Source organism: Vulpes lagopus, chromosome 2, assembly GCF_018345385.1.
Source record: "Vulpes lagopus strain Blue_001 chromosome 2, ASM1834538v1, whole genome shotgun sequence".
Taxonomy (NCBI): Eukaryota; Metazoa; Chordata; class Mammalia; order Carnivora; family Canidae; genus Vulpes; species Vulpes lagopus.
In genome coordinates, this window is record NC_054825.1 from 101161470 (window position 1) to 101180072 (window position 18603).

An 18603-nucleotide genomic window follows, 5' to 3' on the forward strand; every position below is an offset into this window, starting at 1 on the left:
AGATTATAATTTGAGCGATTTTTTCTAGCAAAATGCCTTTGAATTTTTTGTAGTAGGAATTTTTCCCTAAATTTTAAGCCCACTAAACATGTTAAAGAAAATATAATCTATTGTTTCCTGATTTCTCTGCATCATCAAAATGATAGTAAAATAAGAATATAGCTCTTCCAAGAGTAATTAGAACTTAAATTCCAAAAAACCTTAGGTGGAGGCTTGTTTTAAAATTTCAAGTGCCTGCCCATATGACAAATACATCTTTCTAGTCCTCATATCAGAATGATGAACCACCCATCAAAAAGTGGAATGAAAATATCCATTAGCTTGTACCTCCTCTAGCCTTTGGACTGTGATTATATTTTTATGTCAACATAGACTCCACAGAGGATCTAGCTCACAGTGAAAAGTTCTACAATTATTGACTGAATGAAAGCTTAAAGTGATTAAAATGGAAAAAAATGAGATATTAAGGAAAAAAGTCTAAAAACTAACTCCCCCTAAAAATCAACAGAGAGCTGAGTTTCTCCCTCAATTTCTTTAAATCTTCCATTGTTGACTTCCCTTAATGGGTTTAAGTTAGCTCTGGTCAAAGCTATAATTAGATGCTGTTGCTAATTCTTCCTTATAATTATTGTTTTCTAGGTTCCATAGATTGTACACTCACATTCTCTCACCCAACCTGGTACTGGGAAAACCTGCTGAAAATCTGCGTTTTCATCTTTGCCTTTATCATGCCTGTCCTCATCATTACAGTGTGTTATGGACTGATGATCTTACGCCTCAAGAGCGTCCGTATGCTCTCTGGCTCCAAAGAAAAGGACAGGAATCTGCGAAGAATCACCAGGATGGTGCTGGTAGTTGTGGCTGTGTTCATTGTCTGCTGGACTCCCATTCACATTTACGTCATCATTAAAGCCTTGATCACAATCCCAGAAACTACATTCCAGACTGTTTCCTGGCACTTCTGCATTGCTCTAGGTTACACAAACAGCTGCCTGAACCCAGTCCTTTATGCATTTCTGGACGAAAACTTCAAACGATGCTTCAGAGAGTTCTGTATCCCAACCTCCTCCACCATTGAGCAACAAAACTCCACTCGAATCCGTCAAAACACTAGAGACCACCCCTCCACGGCCAATACAGTGGATAGGACTAACCATCAGGTATGCAGGTTCTAGAATTGGGTACACCTACTGGGGATGACGTAAAAATTAGTTTGTGCCAATCCAAAGTTTTAATCCATTAGAAGTGGATCTGTAACGAATGGATGGAGGTTCCTACCATGAGGACTGAGGGAGGAGAGGAGCAAAATTATGGTCATTGTGACAGAGAGATACTTCATTATATAATTTGTATATATTTAGTTATATAGAGAGATATGCCAACTAGAAATTCATAAAGCTGCTAAAAATCAGTATCTTCACAGCTGTTGCTTCTATGCAAAATTAATGATGTTAGAACATTGAGGAAGTGATGCTAAATTCTTCTCATTTTCTTTAATGTTATATGTTTCATGCATATCATTCCAATATCCCTGTCACTTCTCAAAAGTCAGCCCTGTTCTGGTTCTGTGGTTAAACAGAAAGGGTCATCACTTCATTCACTGTGGTGATGGGTGCCAGATGTTTCCAGCAAATCACTGTCACAGCAAAGGAAAAAAGACAAAAAAAGAAAAAAAAAAAGCCAGCCTAACTTGTTCAGCCATCGGTTTGTCAATTTTTATACCTGAACTCTAGAGAGAACAGCAAACATATTACTTAATTATTAGAACTAACTCAGTTTTAGAACAGTCATTACCAGTCAGGATTAATATGGTGAGGAGTGATGATTTTTTGTAAGATATATTCCTATGCACAGAGTACAGAGTGTGGCCTGCACCAAAGAGTCAAGATTTATACATGGTATGATCATCAGATGAGAATCAAAAAGAGAAAAAAATGTCTCTAAGTTCATATGACCTTGATAAGCCACTGATGATGCAAAATTTGGAATCCAACCTAGACGGTAAATTAAACATACCACGTCACTACTAATATTAATTTAAATAAGTAAATTTGCAAATCATAGTGCCAACATCCAAAAATCACAGCCTCTGTAATTTTATAACACAGAATTCAAATTCCAACTTGCCGTGAAGGAAATCCTTGAGTCAGAGCCAGCAACTTCATAGGGTCAGGGGCCAGGACTGTGAGAACAGATGCCTCCATAAAAGGGACTAGGAAGCCTAACCAGAGGAGGCAGAGGGAAAGCCTTACAGTACAGAGCGGCTGCTTGCTCTCAGTTTTCTTTTCCCCATGCCTCACTCTGCTTTGCCCTATCCCCACTGCAGTGCCCCAGGCTCACCTAGGCTCACCCTTTCCTACTGACCACAGGCCTAGCCTAAGGAGGCCCAAATGATCATCCCTCCGGGATGCTAATCCTCACAGTGCTGATATTAATGCTGAAAGGAACTTGGGAACTTGGGCCCCCTAGACAGTATAAGATAATGATGGCAGACCCACTGCCAACCAAAGGGAAATTACTAATTTACCATGTGTCCCTTCTAATTCCATTTCAGGCTGGGTAAAAGCCAGAAAGAAATGTTTTTCTACTCTGCTTCTTTTCTCTGTATTTTTTTCCACATCAAGACCTCTAAACCTGCCTCTTCTACTAAACAGCTCTCCCCCTCAGCAGCTATCAAAGGCTTGTGAGTACCTTAAAACGGGTAGGGATCCAAATAGATTTCCTCCGACCAGAGGATAATACATTGCAGAATGCAATTTAAAACTCTCAATCCTAAACCAAGGTTAACACATTTTGCAGTGGAACAAAGTACTTCCGTTCAAGCACAGGGATGGAGCACTATCAAGTATTGACTCTATCTCAGTCGGGGCGTGCCCCACCTTCCCTCTCTTGCGGGCACGCTGGGGTGTGGCTGTGGGTAGCCTTACCCAGGACTACTGCTGGGGCCTCTTGTCCCATCGAATCTTCTGAGCGTGCTTCCCTCACCTGCTCTCCGGGAAACACAGCTCCCAGCCTGCCTGGCGGAGAGCTTCTCCTGTTCAGCATGATTGTCCTGCAGTTGCCCCGACCCTGCTCTTGACTCCCGTCCAGATGCAGCATTTTCACATTAGTGTGGTTCCTGCACAGCCAGAGAGAGGAGAAAGGAAGCTAATTGAGGAAGCTCTGTTCTAAGTAACTAAAAGGTTTGCTTTAAAAATACAACCAATTAGGGCTTATCTTCATTGCTGCCTCTATGAAGCAGCGTCAGTGTCAGATAACAGCAGAAACACATTAGCCCTGGAATTGGCTGCTTTCCCAAAATGCCCAGCTGGGAGGGCTGGACAGAGAAGAGCCACTGCCAGGAAAAGAGGAAAAGACACTCTGACATATTTGAGAATTAAGATAAATCAAAGATCTCTTTCACTCATCTCCACTGATGTGTCATTGTTAGAGTCCAGGCGGTTCCACAGACATCTGGAAGGAGACATAAGCCTTTGGTGAGAGTTTTGATAATGTATCAAAATAATGAAATTACTTGAAGGAAAAATCAGAGACTTTATGGCTGTGTCTATAGGACATAGTTGATCAATCATACAAATTCAGAATCTGACAGGTTTTGGGTTTTTTTTTGTTTGTTTGTTTCTTCATTCATGTTTTTTTTTGTTTTGTTTTGTTTTTTGTTTTTTTTTACACCATGCGCCATTCTTTTGGGAAACAAGGCTAATTGGATTTACATGAACCTTTTAACTGCTTGTTTGGAGTTGGTGCTGTGGTAGATGTTTATGTCCTGCCTGTGTATTTGTATTTTCTTGAAGAAATATATTCTATATGTCACGTTTCAAGCGCACTAGTCAACTTCATATTCTGCAGATCAGAGATCCAATATCAAACCTTCCCAGGGTGTCTGTATTCTGACAACTATACACTGAGACCATGTCCCTACAGCGCAAAATGAAGAGTTGGCAGTTATTAAGGTAATTTGATAAGCCATATAGAAAATTCTGTGCCCAAAATAAATTTTGAATCATATTTACATAGTTAAGGGTTACTTGGTCAGCTTTTGCTATGTAACAAATCATTCCAAAACATAGTGGCTTAAAGCAACAATTTATGTAGTTTGTGCTTCCATATATGAGTAGTTTGAGCAGGTCTGGGCTAGAAAATTCTTCAGTCTTAGGTGGACTCACTGCAAGGGCAGCAGCAGTTGCCAGAACTGCTGTCAGCTAGCCGGTCTGGGATGACCCCTGCAAGAATGGCAAGGTCCTGATGGAACCTCATCTTCCAGCATGTTAGCCCCTGCTTTCCTCATGGTGGTCACAAGTTATAGGTTCAAGGAGTAGAAAACAGACCTTACCTCTTGATGGTAGAAGCTGCAGTTACATTGCAAAGGGGTGTGGATATAGGGAGGGAAATCATTGTGGGCCCTTTTGCCAACTATCTACAGTAGGCAGATGCTGCACTGGACAAGCATAGCTTCCTGAGGGCATGAACCACATCTGCCTTGCTCCTTCTTCTTCTTCCAGTAGCTACCTAAACAGTGTCTGACATATTAAAAAGTACTCTAAAAATATCTATTGAATGAGTGAACGATCAAAGGGCCCATGATATTTCAGGAGATATGGAGGACAGTAGGAATGACCCCTTTCTTATGCTACTAATTGATGACCTCAATGCTTACGTAATACTCTGCCATTATTCCAGGCTCACTCTTCAGTAACTGGAAAATATTCACAGAAGGGGTTCTTCGTTTTCTTTTCTTGAGTCCTCTGATCAAAAGTTCTACTGTCAAAAAAAAAAAAAAAAGAATTGTTACATGTGTGCTGGTCTTCTAATTTTATTTTTAGCAAGTGCTATTGATGAGCAGGCCAAGAACTGGATTCCAGGCCCTAAAGAGGTCTTGCTCTGGCTAAGTATAAAAAATAAAATAAAATAAAATAAAATAAAATAAAATAAAATAAAATAAAATAAAATAAAATAAAATAAAAATGTCCTCCTCTCCTTTGTGCATTCCAGGACTCAGCCTCCTGCTCCAGCTGCAGGACTCCATGCCTGATTTATGGTCAGTTCATAGTCTATGACTTCTAGAATTTTATTAGGTAGACTCAGGCACAGACATTCATTTTCTATCTACTGTACATGTAGCAGCCAGTGGTTGTCATGGGACTCCACCTTGCTTCAGAGCACTTTCCCCATTTGCTCAGATCAATTCAGATCAGCTCAGACCTGAGATGCTGACCACTCTAACCTGCCTTCACTGCTTCATGTCCCACCCTGATTTGCATTCCATAATGCGTTTTCTATTTTGATACCAAGACTATGTCCTTTAATGTTTAACATTATATGGGAAAAGAAACAACTCTATTAGACACTTGGATTATTATTTAAAGAGTTTGTATTAAGCATAACTGTCATAATAATGCTATCTTACATTTGTATCACAGCACAGATTAAAAGTGCTTTCATGTGCACTATCACATTGGCTTCCTGTAACAACCCTGACGGGTAAACATAAGTAAATGCTCAGGGAGACTCAATGGTTCTAAAAGATCAAACCATCAATAAGAAGCAGAACCCCGAAAAACACCTGGGCCTCTAGTATTAATCCAAACTCTCCTTTGCTTTCCTACACAATGCCACTTTATAGTCAAATATTATTACATGGTCTCAGCCAGAGGTTCTCAAATCTTATTATAAGTTCTGAGAAATTCCTCTAAGAAATTCTGGTTCACTGGGTCAAGGTCAAGGAAGGGTCCAAGAATCTGCATTTTGAATAAAACATGAAATTGAAAACTGGTTAAAGCTGTAACTTTATCCAAATAGTATAAAAGTTACTGTTTTGTCTAATCTGACTACTATTTTAGTCAAGCTGATTGGTAAGAATGTTTTCACCAAATGAATCTTGTATTTAGCAAAATAATGCAGCTATAGGTGGACAAAGCTTTAATTTTCTAATATAACTATCAATGAGTCTTTTAGGGCATTGATAAAACTAATATTATGGTACCTCCTGCCAACTTCTTCTCATTGATATGACAAGTCCAGCGCTAAGCCCTGTGGTTACCATTTTTAAAGCATTTTCTTAGCATTTTAATCAAAGTACCATGTCAAGAAATTAGGAGATGCTTTGCAATTTTATTAACTACAAAGTTATATTATCCCCAGCTAAACTAAAAGCAGTAGCCTAATTTTTTAAATCAACCACATCACTCTAAAAAACTAGATCTTGATGTTTTTTTGTAAAACATCTGTGGAGAGATAATTTGAGAAGGAAAAGCATTTCCATTCCATCACAAAAGCCCCAAAGAGAATAGTTCACAAAATTACAGAGCTTGACCACATTAATGCATATTTTGTGAATAAAACAAAAATGGATATTCTTTCAACTAGAGGATTTAAAAGAAAATGGATCCAGTTATGAGTGTGTGTGTATGCACATATGTGCATGTGCATAATATTGGTGTGCCTCTTTATGCATGTGTAGTACTAGAATATATTTATATTTAAAATGAATAATATCTTTAATAAATAACAATAAGAATTTCATGTTTGTATAACTTGGCCATTATCTAGGAGGATAAAATATTATTTAACTGAAAATATGATTATTCACAGAAAATATTTGGCTTTAAGACTATTAGAAATGTCACTTATTGACCAGTTTGTGTCCAGTATAGCTTATTTAGTCATATGCGGTATGAATTATTATCTCTACAGTTGAGAAAGCCAGTGTTTACAGAATTAACTTGCCCAAGGTCATATTTACAAAATTAGTGGCTGAGGAACAAATCCAATTGAATTTGAATCTAGGTGCCCTACTGCCCCACCAGTTGGTTGTCACTCTTCTCCAGTGGTAGCTCCTAGAACTAAATTGTAGCATTTACATATGAACAATTCAAATTCCACAAGGTCTTTATGTAGGCTTGTTTATATGTATTCATATCATATATGTGTATAAAGATAAATATCTAGATGGATTAATGAATACCATGGGGAATTAGAAATTTAATAATGAGGATTTTGCTTATCATTCCATGAGTTATTTGAACTAAAATCTTTTGCCATCATTAAAGTCGTGTTGATTCTCACTAAATGATAACATTTGCTTTTCCACAAGTTAAAATTTTTCATTCATGTCAGAGAGGCTGAGTTAACATTTTTATTTTTTTTAAGATTTTATTTATTTATTCATGAGAGACACACAGAGAAAGAGGCAGAGACACAGGCAGAGGGAGAAGCAGGCTCCAAGCAGGGAGCCGGATGTGGGACTTGATCCCGGGACTCCAGGATCATGCCCTGGGCCAAAGGCAGGCGCTAAACCACTGAGACACCCAGGGATCCCCCCTAGTTAACATTTTTATAAATCACATTTATCTTACTAGAGAAGGCAGCTTGTTGGGTGGTGGTGCCAGAGGAGACCAGGATGGGGAGAAGAGTGAATGCTTTAGTTGTCATGCTGTGCCTGTCCAACATGTGATGGAGCAACCCCTTCATCTTATATGAGTTCAGTTTTTTCAGCTTGCACACAAGAGGGTTGAAACACAAGATTATTATGTATATCAGAACCATACAATGAACCCTGAGGCATGAATTAGCTAACATTCTTCCTGAATGAATTTTCTCATCTTTCAGGGAGGTTGTTTTAAAGATTAGATTAACTAATATAATTACAGCAGCATTTTCCTGTGCTTGTTGTTTCAATTGATGTAACTGATAATATACAGCAACACATTCATCTTTTAAAAACTAACTTTAAATGAGATGTTACTTATTCGGCTAACCTAAGTGGAGAATTGTTATTTCCTAATTATTTAACATGGACAATTCTCACATTGAGCTTTCGTGTTTTGAGACAGGTTAGTGTTTATTTGTTATCTATATTTATTGCTGGGAGCTAAGTACAAAAGGTAGATATTTTGCTCTTTTAACTTTCTACATTTATTCTTCCTTCTACCTCTATGAATTTGAAATGCAGTTACATAGTATTTTTTTGCTTTTGTATTTTTTTTCCTCATACCAAACAAACTGATCATCTGAATGAAGATGACCAATTACACACCAGTCATTTAATTTTTTAATGTCATTCTGAGTGCTGTATCTTTGGGTAGGTTGCAATAAATATTTGGATATCAGTACCATTTTACAAATGACAAAAATTATTTTGGGGATGACATTATGAAAACTACAAGTTTCTAAGATAGAACATGTCTTAATTTTTCCTTTTTAATTATTATTTGCATAGAAATCAAGAACCTAGAGTCACAACTTTTGTTGCCCTTCTCCTTCTACACTAAGGAATTTCTTTCTTATATAATGGAGTTCCTGGCGTTGAAGTGAGTAGAAAGTGGGTAAGGAGAAGCTATTAACAGGATTCATTTTTGGAGCTAAATAATTGTGATAGTACTTTTTCAAAATATGAATGGTTTTCATGATCCCAAAGATTATAATGCCAGTTCTCAAGACCTCATATGAGTTTGATCTTCTGCATTATCAGTTATGTATGCTGAAGGAATGAATACCCATAAATATTATTTTACTAACCATACCTGGGTGGGAGGTAAGTTTAAATTTAATTTAATGTTTGTTGCTTTATTGTTTGTGAATGAAAGGAAATGAACTACTTTTCCTTTCCATAATAACTGAACTTATTAGGAACATAAGCAAATAAAAAATTATATCCATATAGTTATCAAATATTAAAGATAAGCTGAAAGTTTCACTGTGATTTAAAATAATAGTTCTGTCAGTCCAAGAATGAATATGGGGGAAAATAATTCATATCATTTATCTATAAAGCATAGTATTTATAAGGAAATAAGAAAGGAAAGAAGGGATGGACCGAGATAAAGAGTAGATATTGTGTTTGAAATTAGCCACATTCTTCCTACTATTCTGTTTTCCATACAGATACCAGGAATCCTGGGGAATATCAGAAATCTAGGAACTCTGTGAAGCTACCTAATTGTTTCCCCATTTTTCTACCCATATTATCAAATCTTCATAAAGATCAAAAGAGATAAGTAGACATAAAGATGATTCAGAATCACAAAATGGTAATGTGGTAAGCTTAAGTCCCTAAAGCATAACAAATGGGATGCCTGGGTGGCTCAGTTGGTTGAGCGTCTGCCATCAGCTCAGGTAATGATCCCGAGGTCTTGAGATTGAGTCCTGCATCAGGCTCCCTATAGGGAGCCTGCTTCTCCCCCTGCCTATGTCTCTGCTTCTTTCTCTGTATCTGTCATGAATAAATAAATAAAATCTTAAAAAAAAAATCAAGCATAACAAATTAATAACTTTTGCTTATAGTGATGAAATATTTATCTCTAAGACACCTGATAGAAAAGCAAAAAATTAAAGGCTATGGAAAATGGCATTAAGAAATAAGAATATTTTACTCAAGAAAAACCAAAGTATTAAAAAAAAAACCCTTAAGAAAATGCAGTGCATAGGGGATGTAGAAGGGAATGTAGTCGTTATATATTTGGCATTATGAACACTTATTTAACCCATCCTACAGTTTACCAATTTAGCAAGAATATTTCACTCTTATTGTTCTTTCCTCTTCTCTGTCATGTTACCCAAAGTGTCCTTATATTCAAAAATCCCCAAATATATATCAGTTCATTCAAATTCAAAACATCAACTTAAAAAATGCTTTCTCTGACCTACCCTTAAGAAATAGAAGAGATACATGTCACTCACAGAACTTTACCATGCTGTTTACCTTGGAGGCTTACAGTATGACTACCGTATACATATGTCAAGCATATGCAAAATATTTACAATTCTTAGGTGATTGGAACTGGAAAGAAAACACTAAAGTTCATACAGTCCAAACTGCCTTATCCTACAAATGAGGAGTGTAGACCAAATATGTACTTTTTAAATTTGTGCTTTTTTTCTAAATATAAAAGATGTTAGTGAGAATCTTTTCAAATATCTGGTTTTCAAGTACAGATTAAGAAAACGTTTACGACTAAAGAAAAAGTCAGGTAATTATATATTATTTATACTCTAGTCTATGTAAATTTAATTTAAAAATTCAGGTAAGGAAACACTTTATAATTATGTAAAAATAGGAGATGTAATATAAAATCCTAAAAGTTTAGGTGGCTCATTTATTTTTCCAGGTGCTACCACTGCCCAACTAAATGCTCCTAAGTAACTCCAGCTTCAAATGCTACTTCTGTGAGAATGATGATAACTGTAGTAGGCAGCACTTAGTTTTGACTTGAATGTGATGAATTATAGGCCACATACTTTGCCAGGCAATTGGCTAACACTATTCTAAGCCACTCAATGAGGCTTTACACTTTTCATCTCCTTCCTTCTCTTTTCCCCAAGAAACTGAATTACAGCTCTTGTAAAGAAAATTCAAAAGGAATAAAATAATCGTGCTGAAAGGAATCATAAGTTTGATCCTAGCCAAGGCTTCTCAACCTTGGTACTGATGACATTTTAAACCAGCTAATTCTTGTTGCAGTAGAATGTGCATTGTAATGTTTAACAGCATCACTGGCCTCTGTCCACTAGATGCAAGCAGCACTCACTCACCCCTAGTTGTGACAGCCAAAATGTCTCCAGCCATTGCCAAATGTCCCCTAGGGTGAGAAGATGGGGGTGGACGTGGTGGGGGGAAGGAATATGCTGAGAACCACTGATCTAACCTGACAACCACATTTAATTGATGAAAAAATTAGTTATGACGTCTTTAATATAATGCCTGAAAGTAGGAGCTAGACCCCAGGTGTCCTATGAGATAACTGATTTCTCAAAAGAATGCTTCCTTCTGCACTGCTAACCAGTTGCAAAGATTAAGATTCAATATTAATGAAGATAAGAGGAAAGCACAATTCTTCAGTTATTATTTTATTTCAAGCTTCTCTTTCAGAGAAAAAAAAAACTTCAGCCTAAAACATTATTGTTAAAGGGTACTGGAAAACTCAGAATGAGGTCAAGCCTCCTGGATATTGTGAAACGTTAAGAGAACTTGTAAATGAAACATAAATAATAACCTCAGAAGCAAAGAAGGATGGGAGACATTTCCTGTAAAACTCAGGGAAAAAAATAGAGTCACAGTTTTAATAGTAACTTTGTAGCAACTAAAGACCACATTGAATATTTAGCTTTGCATTAACTGTTTTTAGGACCTAGATCAAATCATTAAAACATACTTTGAGGACACTTAGAAAGGAAGCAATAAAAAAAAAAAAAAAAAAAAAGAAAGGAAGCAATAACCTCTAGGAGGCAATATAAGCTTTCTAAGAATTTATTATGGTAAAAGGAATCTTGTTTTCTTACCAGACAAAGAAATCAGGTAAACACAGTATCAATAGTGTTTTTTGGCAAGAGATTTGACCAGTTCTTGAAGTGTTATAATACTATAGTATGTTGAATTATGATCTGGATATAATGGTATAATGGGATATGCTTATAAGCTTTGACAGATTCCCATCTTAAGAGTCCCAATCAATGAAGGAATGCTGGAAACCTGAAGTGATAGGATAAAGAAACAAATATACTAGAAAAAATAAGCAAAAACTATAGCTATAGTAGTTACTAGAGAAAAATTTTAGTCAAAAAAATCTACCTATAGACACACAGAATGTGAGTGATAGCAGAAATGAAAAAAAAAAGTCATATTAAAAAAAGTCATAGATTTTATTTCATGGATCAATAATAGGAAACAGGAAAGAAAGAAAAAAAAGAAAAGAAAAGAAAAGAAAAGAAAAGAAAAGAAAAGAAAAGAAAGATAGATAGATATAGGCCATCCCAACTATTGTATTAGAGATAATCATATCCACAGAAGTCTAGTGACTAGAGCCTAAGAAATGTTAGCTTTACTCTAATACGTCACATTCTTCAGAAATGAAATAAGCAAATTGCAATGTGTTCAGAGATGAGCAACTGAGAAGATGAAAGAAGTTAAAATTCTTCAACATGACAAATTGTTGAAGTAACTGCACATAGTTACCTGAGAAATAGAAGACTCAGAGAGGATGAAGTAGTTCTCTTCATATACCTGAAGGGATGCGAAGAGGGAATTGGATTTATTCAGTACAATTCCACTAGTTAAAGCCAACAGGTGGAAGCTACAGGAAAGGGATCGTAATATAACCAAACAAAGACATTTCTAAGCCTTGAGATACAAGAACTCCCTTGTCACTGGAGGTCTTGAATGTTCAAGCATCAGAATTTTGCCTCTACGAAAGGGAATGTGGCCAAAATTCAGGTGTTAAGATTTGATGTCTAAGGAATCAGAACTAATGACTTTCTAAAAAGGATCTTACAGCACACTACTAAATAAAATGTTAATATGCAGTCTGTGAAAAAAAATAGCTCTTAGACAAATCTTCAGAAATGTGGCATGTCTTATTTTGGTCATGGGAATTGATACTGTGTATTAACATTGTAAAGGCATTGAAAAGTTCTAGTGCACGTGTGTGTGTGTGTGTGTGTGTTTGTGCCACATTTCCTTTTATATACATATTTGCATTTTGTTTTTTAAGCTGAAGTTCTCAAACTTATCTGAATACAGGGCCAGTGTTTCAAAGGTGTTCTGTTTGGGTTTTCACTTTTGTTGTGCTTTGTTTTGAAATTTGCCACTTTCTGGTTATGATCCTCAAGGGGGGAAAACATCTATGTAGCTTTGGAATATGTTTCCACTGATCTAAACTACACTTTGCTAAGAATAAGTCTCATAGTTGGCACATTCTTTTGTTTTGAGGAAAATAGGTTTCTTTTTAAAAAATCATCTATGCTCAATGGTGAGATACATGCCAAAAAAGTTGAGTAATTATAATCTTTTTTGTGAAAGAATGCAAGACTGGAAGCTAAAGAGCCTGAATTTGGTGATGGCTGCTGATAACTAGCTGTGTGAGCTTGGCATCCTATGCCAGTGGCTGTGCAGGAGATCTTCCCAAGCAGGACATCAGCAGTATCTTCTAAGTGCCAAAAAATTAGGGCTCCTTTCTGGGTTTGATTGATCACTTCAATCAGACTCTGGGGACTAACTTCTAGTAAACTACAAAAGTAACCACCAAAGCTTCCTTTTGTGAGAGAAAAGATGTATTATACTGAACAAAATAAATACACAGTTAGAGGAGAGGGAAGTATATGGCCCATCGAGTCTGAATCCTTTGAACTATCAGACTATTTCACATTTCCTTGAATTCTCCTCTACCAAAGTTTGACCCCTTGTCATGCTCTAGATCCCAATATGTCTATTTAAGCAAAAGAGCTTAGAAAAAGAGATGGTTCTATATTACTGAGGCAAATGGAGAGTTTTGCCTATTAGGCATCAGCTCTCAGTTTTCTGTGTGGCTTTGTTTTTATGATGCTGTAAAAATGACAGTTTGAAGCCTACTGCTGGCTAAAACTATGATCAGCTTCAAAAGTACCCAACTTTGTAACTAGCTTCAATCGCAACTTCAGATGACATCAAAAGAAAGAGAAAACAGAAGTGGAAAAAAGTGCCTGCAAAAAAGGAAAAATAAGAATATTGAACTATCTTTCCTCAACCAATATGCAGGCATGTCACTTCACCTCTCAAGACTTCAATTTCTTTCCACAGAATGGTGAAATTGGTTAAAAAAAGAAAAATCTGTTAAATTTCCTTCAGGGTTAGGAAACACACTCCAATCATTGTGTGGATAGAGATTAAAAGTGCCTCAGTTAGAATAATCCAAAAGCTTTTCAAAACTTTATTGTTCAAAATAGGCTAAAAAACAGTTCAAGGGTATTTGCTATTTGACTTCCTGAAAAAAAAAAACCAGTTCAAAAGTTGTTGACAAAATTGGAAAAATTATAGATTAAAAATTATAGATTAAAATAGTGTATCGATATCAAATGTCAAATTTACTGGAATTTATAATGGTACTATAGTCATGTCAGGAAAAAAGGCCAGACTTAAGAAGTAGCAGGAAGTCACGGGTTTTCAAGAAAGCAAGCAGGTTTGACACCACTCCATGGGTACCAAAAATACACATTGTGACTCAATGGACCAGAGAAAACAATTTGTCCCCCATAGCACTACAAACTGCAGGAGTATCAGCACAGGAGCCCTGGCTCCCAGTCCCTGTGTCCCAGGGTGCAACACAATGGGACCAGATTGTCACTATGCACATAGTGGTTGCAACCAATGGAAAAGCCTAGAGCTAGGGGTTCAGCACGTTTTGTAGCAAGTGATAAGCAAACCAACCCTCTCACCAAGGAGCAAGCAATCACAAAATGGTGATGCTGTAGTCCTCATGAGGTCAGGCAACAAAGGTTCTCAATTGACTGTGACCCTAGGAAGAATTCTGAGTCAGAAGATAGGCCTTGTAACACAGTTCAGTTAGCAAGAATGTGTAGGGATGCTTAGAGGACTGTCTTTCCCAATAATTCACCTGTCAGCTCAACACATTTTTGGCTGAACTCAATTTTTATATGCCAACCCATAGCAATTTGGATTAGATATTCTGACAGGATCTAGAACCAAATCTGTTCTCTTCATTTCAGTCAATATTTGATTAGACTTATTATCCACAGAATCCCATCCACAGGATGTGGTCAATCTCTAGTATTGACCTCAGCCATGCATCCCAGTATCTATATTCAACTGAGTAAGTGCCAGAGAAGACTAATAGGTCTTATTTCCAATAACCATTCAGCTTTTTTCTTAGAGTAGCATGAATTGTACCACCGTAGTGTTGATATCAATTCAAACACAACAAATTAATTCAATCATATCAAAAAGAATGTAGTCTAAGCCCAATCGTTGATCCATTTACAATCAGGGAGATTAGCCTGACTTGTTGATCTCCTATGGCTTGTTCCATCTCATTGGCTATGGTAGCTAAAGTAAAGGGTAGGTTCCTGACTACAATATGGAATCTGATGGCAGGGGACAATATTCACATTACTATGTATATTCTGTGTCAGAATATATGCAATTATATATATTATATTCTCTCCCCTTTACCTTTTTCTCCTACCCTCATTGTGTCCTTCTTAGGGTATGAAGCCTCTGATCTCCCCTGGAAACAAAAATACCTTACCTCATCCCAGTGCCCCTTATCCTTAAAGGTTTTCAAATCTTGATACAGAAATGCAAGGTGAAGCAGTAGAGGTTCTGAGGACGCAATTTGCTATAAGGCAGCCACATGGCTTCCTAGTTCCTCATTAGTGGGAGACTGGTCTCCACAAAGAAATCTGGCTCTAGAGAGACATGCAGAATTTTATTTGTATGAGCTACTAACTGCCTCCATGGGGCCCATCATAGCCTTATATCTGGACCACATTTCTTTGGTGATTATTCCATCAGCCTCTACTTTGGGACCCCCCCATTTTAAGAAGCATATTCACATTGCCTTACAGTTTGGAGGACATTAGATGTTCCCATCCTGACCTTTGCCTTAGATTGCAGAGACTGCCTGGTTTGGAGAGTGCTATCTCTGTCCTGGGCCTCTAGTGGCCCTAAGTCTGCACAGCTTCCATCACAAGGTCTTCCAAAAGAAAAAAAAAAAAAAAAAGAAGGAAGAAAGGAGGATGAAAGAAAGAAAGAAAGAAAGAAAGAAAGAAAGAAAGAAAGAAAGAAAGAAAGAAATAGTAGAATGTTCCACTTTGCAGAGAAGGGGGTAATCTTAAAGTAAAGTGAACCAGTTGTTCTCTGGACGCGGGATCATAATCAGGCTGTCATTCTGTTCAGTATAGAAGAAGTATAAAACAGCCTCAGCCTTTGAGTAGCTTTCTCTATAGAGTTTCATGGGATTGTATTGGCCTCAAGAAAGTCTCCCTGGTTTGGTCATAATGTGATCATTGAAACAGAAATACACAATAGTAAACTTCATTGTGGGGCATGATTCTGTCCCAGTTCAATTATCTGCACACTGGCTTCAGGCATGAGATTTCCTGTAAGAAGACATTAAGTGCTTTGTTCACTTTGTAACCTCCCTTACTCCTTCATCAGCCACATGGCTAACACCTTTTTGGCCTGTTGATCAAAGCACTCCTGGACATCCTTCTTTTTCCTCTCACTGTGGGTCTATATCTTAATGTTCATTATGAAGACATTTGCCTTCTAGAAGTTTCTAGTCTTGACTTACAGCTGGTGAAGTTGCGCTTTCCTCCCTGGTGGTGGTCAGAGTGCTCTCTTAGTCTCCTAGTCCATAGGAGAGCAAGCAACCACCATGGTACCATGTGGGCAGTTGGTTAGACTTGAGTCCTCACCACTCAGCCCCCATCCATTGACTTAAGTCACATTCATCAACAAGAAGACAGGGGTGGACCAATTACTCCCTGTCTTTTGGTACCACCTTGGCCAGAACATTTACTACCAGCTCCCAAAGAGTTTCTTCATATTCTGAAACCCAGTCCATGAGCCCGCCTTCTCTCTTCCAAAAAGTTATTGTCTATCTTGACATCCTGCTGGTGGTGCCAGCAGGTGGTGGTTCTTTGGGAAGAACCTCTTAGAAGATGGCAAGAAGTAACCAGACTCCAAAGGAGTCCATCTCCAAAGACTACAAAGGAGATGATTGAGCAAGCAAGCAGGTTGTCTTACCACAACTCTTGAGGTGCGAAAAGTAGACCAAAGGTCAGACAGTTTGGTACTCACAGCACAGGAATAACAGGAGCTTTAGTTTAGCAGTGCCTCTTTTGCCTCCAAATCCCACAAGGCAGCGTGATGAGACCAGATGGTGGCTGCACACACAATGGGTTGTGTCACAGTTAAGGAACCCAGAGCTAAAGTCTCAGCCCCTTTGGGGCCAAGCAGTAAACAAACCTTCCTAGGAACAGGCACTTCACACAGCAATCGATGCTGTGGTCACCTTGGCCTAACTAATTGCCTATGTGACCCCCTGTAGAAACTGTTCCAGGCCTGAGGACAGTGAAGCCTCGCAGTTTGGCACAGTCAGCAAGAATGCACTGGAAACCCAGGGCCATGGTAGACTGCCTCTCCAAATGGTGATTCTGATCTTTCTACTCCTTATTTTTAGGAAATATATAGTGAAATATATAGTGAAATGTGTAGTGATAAAAAGTCAACTGACTATCAAATAGTTCAGTAAGATCATGTGTGTGTCTGTGTGTAGAAGAGAGAAAAAAAAGTATAGGAAACAAATGATAAAACAAATGGGATAAAATGTTAATAGCGGGTAAGTCTGGGTAAAGTGTACACAAATGTTCTCTGTGCTATTCTCATTCTTGCACTTTTCCTGAAGTGTGAAATTTACCAAAATAAACTTAAGGGAAAAGCCCTCTCATGCCTTGACGCTGACTCTGTAAACACCTCCTTTCCTTCTCACCAAAAACTATAGTAACAATGACAGCAATTATTACTTGCTAATTATAAAACTTGTTTCTTTCCTACAATTTTCCTCCCATATTTGAAAATATCAAGCCACGTTTTTATGTGTGGGAACAAACATGTTATTGCTCAAAAAAGTAGCTAGCTTTACAGTATATGCTAGCTTTACAGTGGAAATGCAGGTGGTAAAATCTGTGTGCTTCAGGGAAAAATCCATTAATTTTGAGAATTGGGTGAAAAATTAAAATGTCTTCATCTAGAAATGAAGAACATGAAAGGTATTGCAAAAAGAGACACTACTTTTCTTTTGAAATTTTTGTCAAGCCATGAATAATTTGAGGAGAAAGAAGGAGAAAGAGGGTCAAGAACAGAGGGAGATAAGGGATTTGGATTAAAATGTATTTTTTCAAGGAAGCCATCAGTAATATCCCTTTGATGACTACTGTATAATTCTCATTGTATACAAATGCAATAGTATATTCATAATGACCCAAGAGATTATTCATAATGACCCAAGAGATTAAGTAATGTCTTGACACTTAGAAAAAGCTCTGAGGGTTGCAGGTAAAAGAATACTGAGGGTTCTCAGGACAGTTCTGACATACAGAAGATGCCTGATAAATATGACTGCAACCCAATTTGAAATGCTCAGTGTCTTTGCTCTTTCTTCTTTCAGCTAGAAAATCTGGAAGCAGAAACTTCTCCATTGCCCTAAGTGGGTCTCATGCCATTCAGACCCTCACTGAGCTCAGAAGCCACCATCTATATGGAAGCAGGTCACTGCAAGAACGTGTGGGAAGCTCCAGTTTCCTAGGAAAGCATCTGCTCCAGAGTCATCCAAACTCAATCCTCTGTGGCCACTCTACTCTGCACATGAGAAGGACATCTCAACTAAGTCAAGTGCTGGGAAGGAAAAGATTATACTACACTGAAGAGTCCAGTTTGTGTACATAAGCATGAGGAAGATGCCCAATGGAACCAAAACATACCATGGTATGTGAATTGAGGTCATCATAGAAGATCACCATTCCATGTATAATATTTTTTTCCAAGCAAATATTTATAATCTCATTAGAGGAAAACCATCAATTATTAAACTCAGCATGGTGACATGTAAAGTAAGTGCTACCTCCGATCAAAGGAACTTGTGTGGGAAGTCAGGACTTTACTTAGTCTTCTTTAAGAAATATTTTATTCTGTTTTTTTTTTTTTTTACTTTTAATGTTAATCTTCAAATTATAACACGTAAGACATCATTTCCACCTTCATTTCTTGGTTTTGTATTCTTTTTAAAATAACATCTCTTATCTAGCTCCATGATTGCAAGGGAAGAAATTAAC

The 18603-nt window shown here is 37.4% G+C and overlaps 1 protein-coding gene across 3 annotated transcripts in view; it reads left to right on the forward strand.

Annotated features, from left to right (window-relative positions):
* Window positions 1-18012, forward strand: part of OPRM1 (opioid receptor mu 1) — a 63400-nt gene extending 45388 nt beyond the window's left edge. Inside the window, exons 3-4 of one of the 3 annotated variants that reach the window (XM_041737851.1) lie at window positions 640-1160; window positions 17940-18012. In XM_041737851.1, coding sequence (XP_041593785.1) covers window positions 640-1160; window positions 17940-17978 — 560 coding nt within the window. In that variant the 3' untranslated portion in view covers window positions 17979-18012. Of the gene's footprint in view, window positions 1-639; window positions 1169-2863; window positions 2922-3849; window positions 3895-17939 lie in introns of those variants that run through there. The other 2 variants (XM_041737857.1, XM_041737844.1) reach the window with 2 other exon arrangements.
* The last annotated feature ends 591 nt before the right edge of the window (window positions 18013-18603 follow it).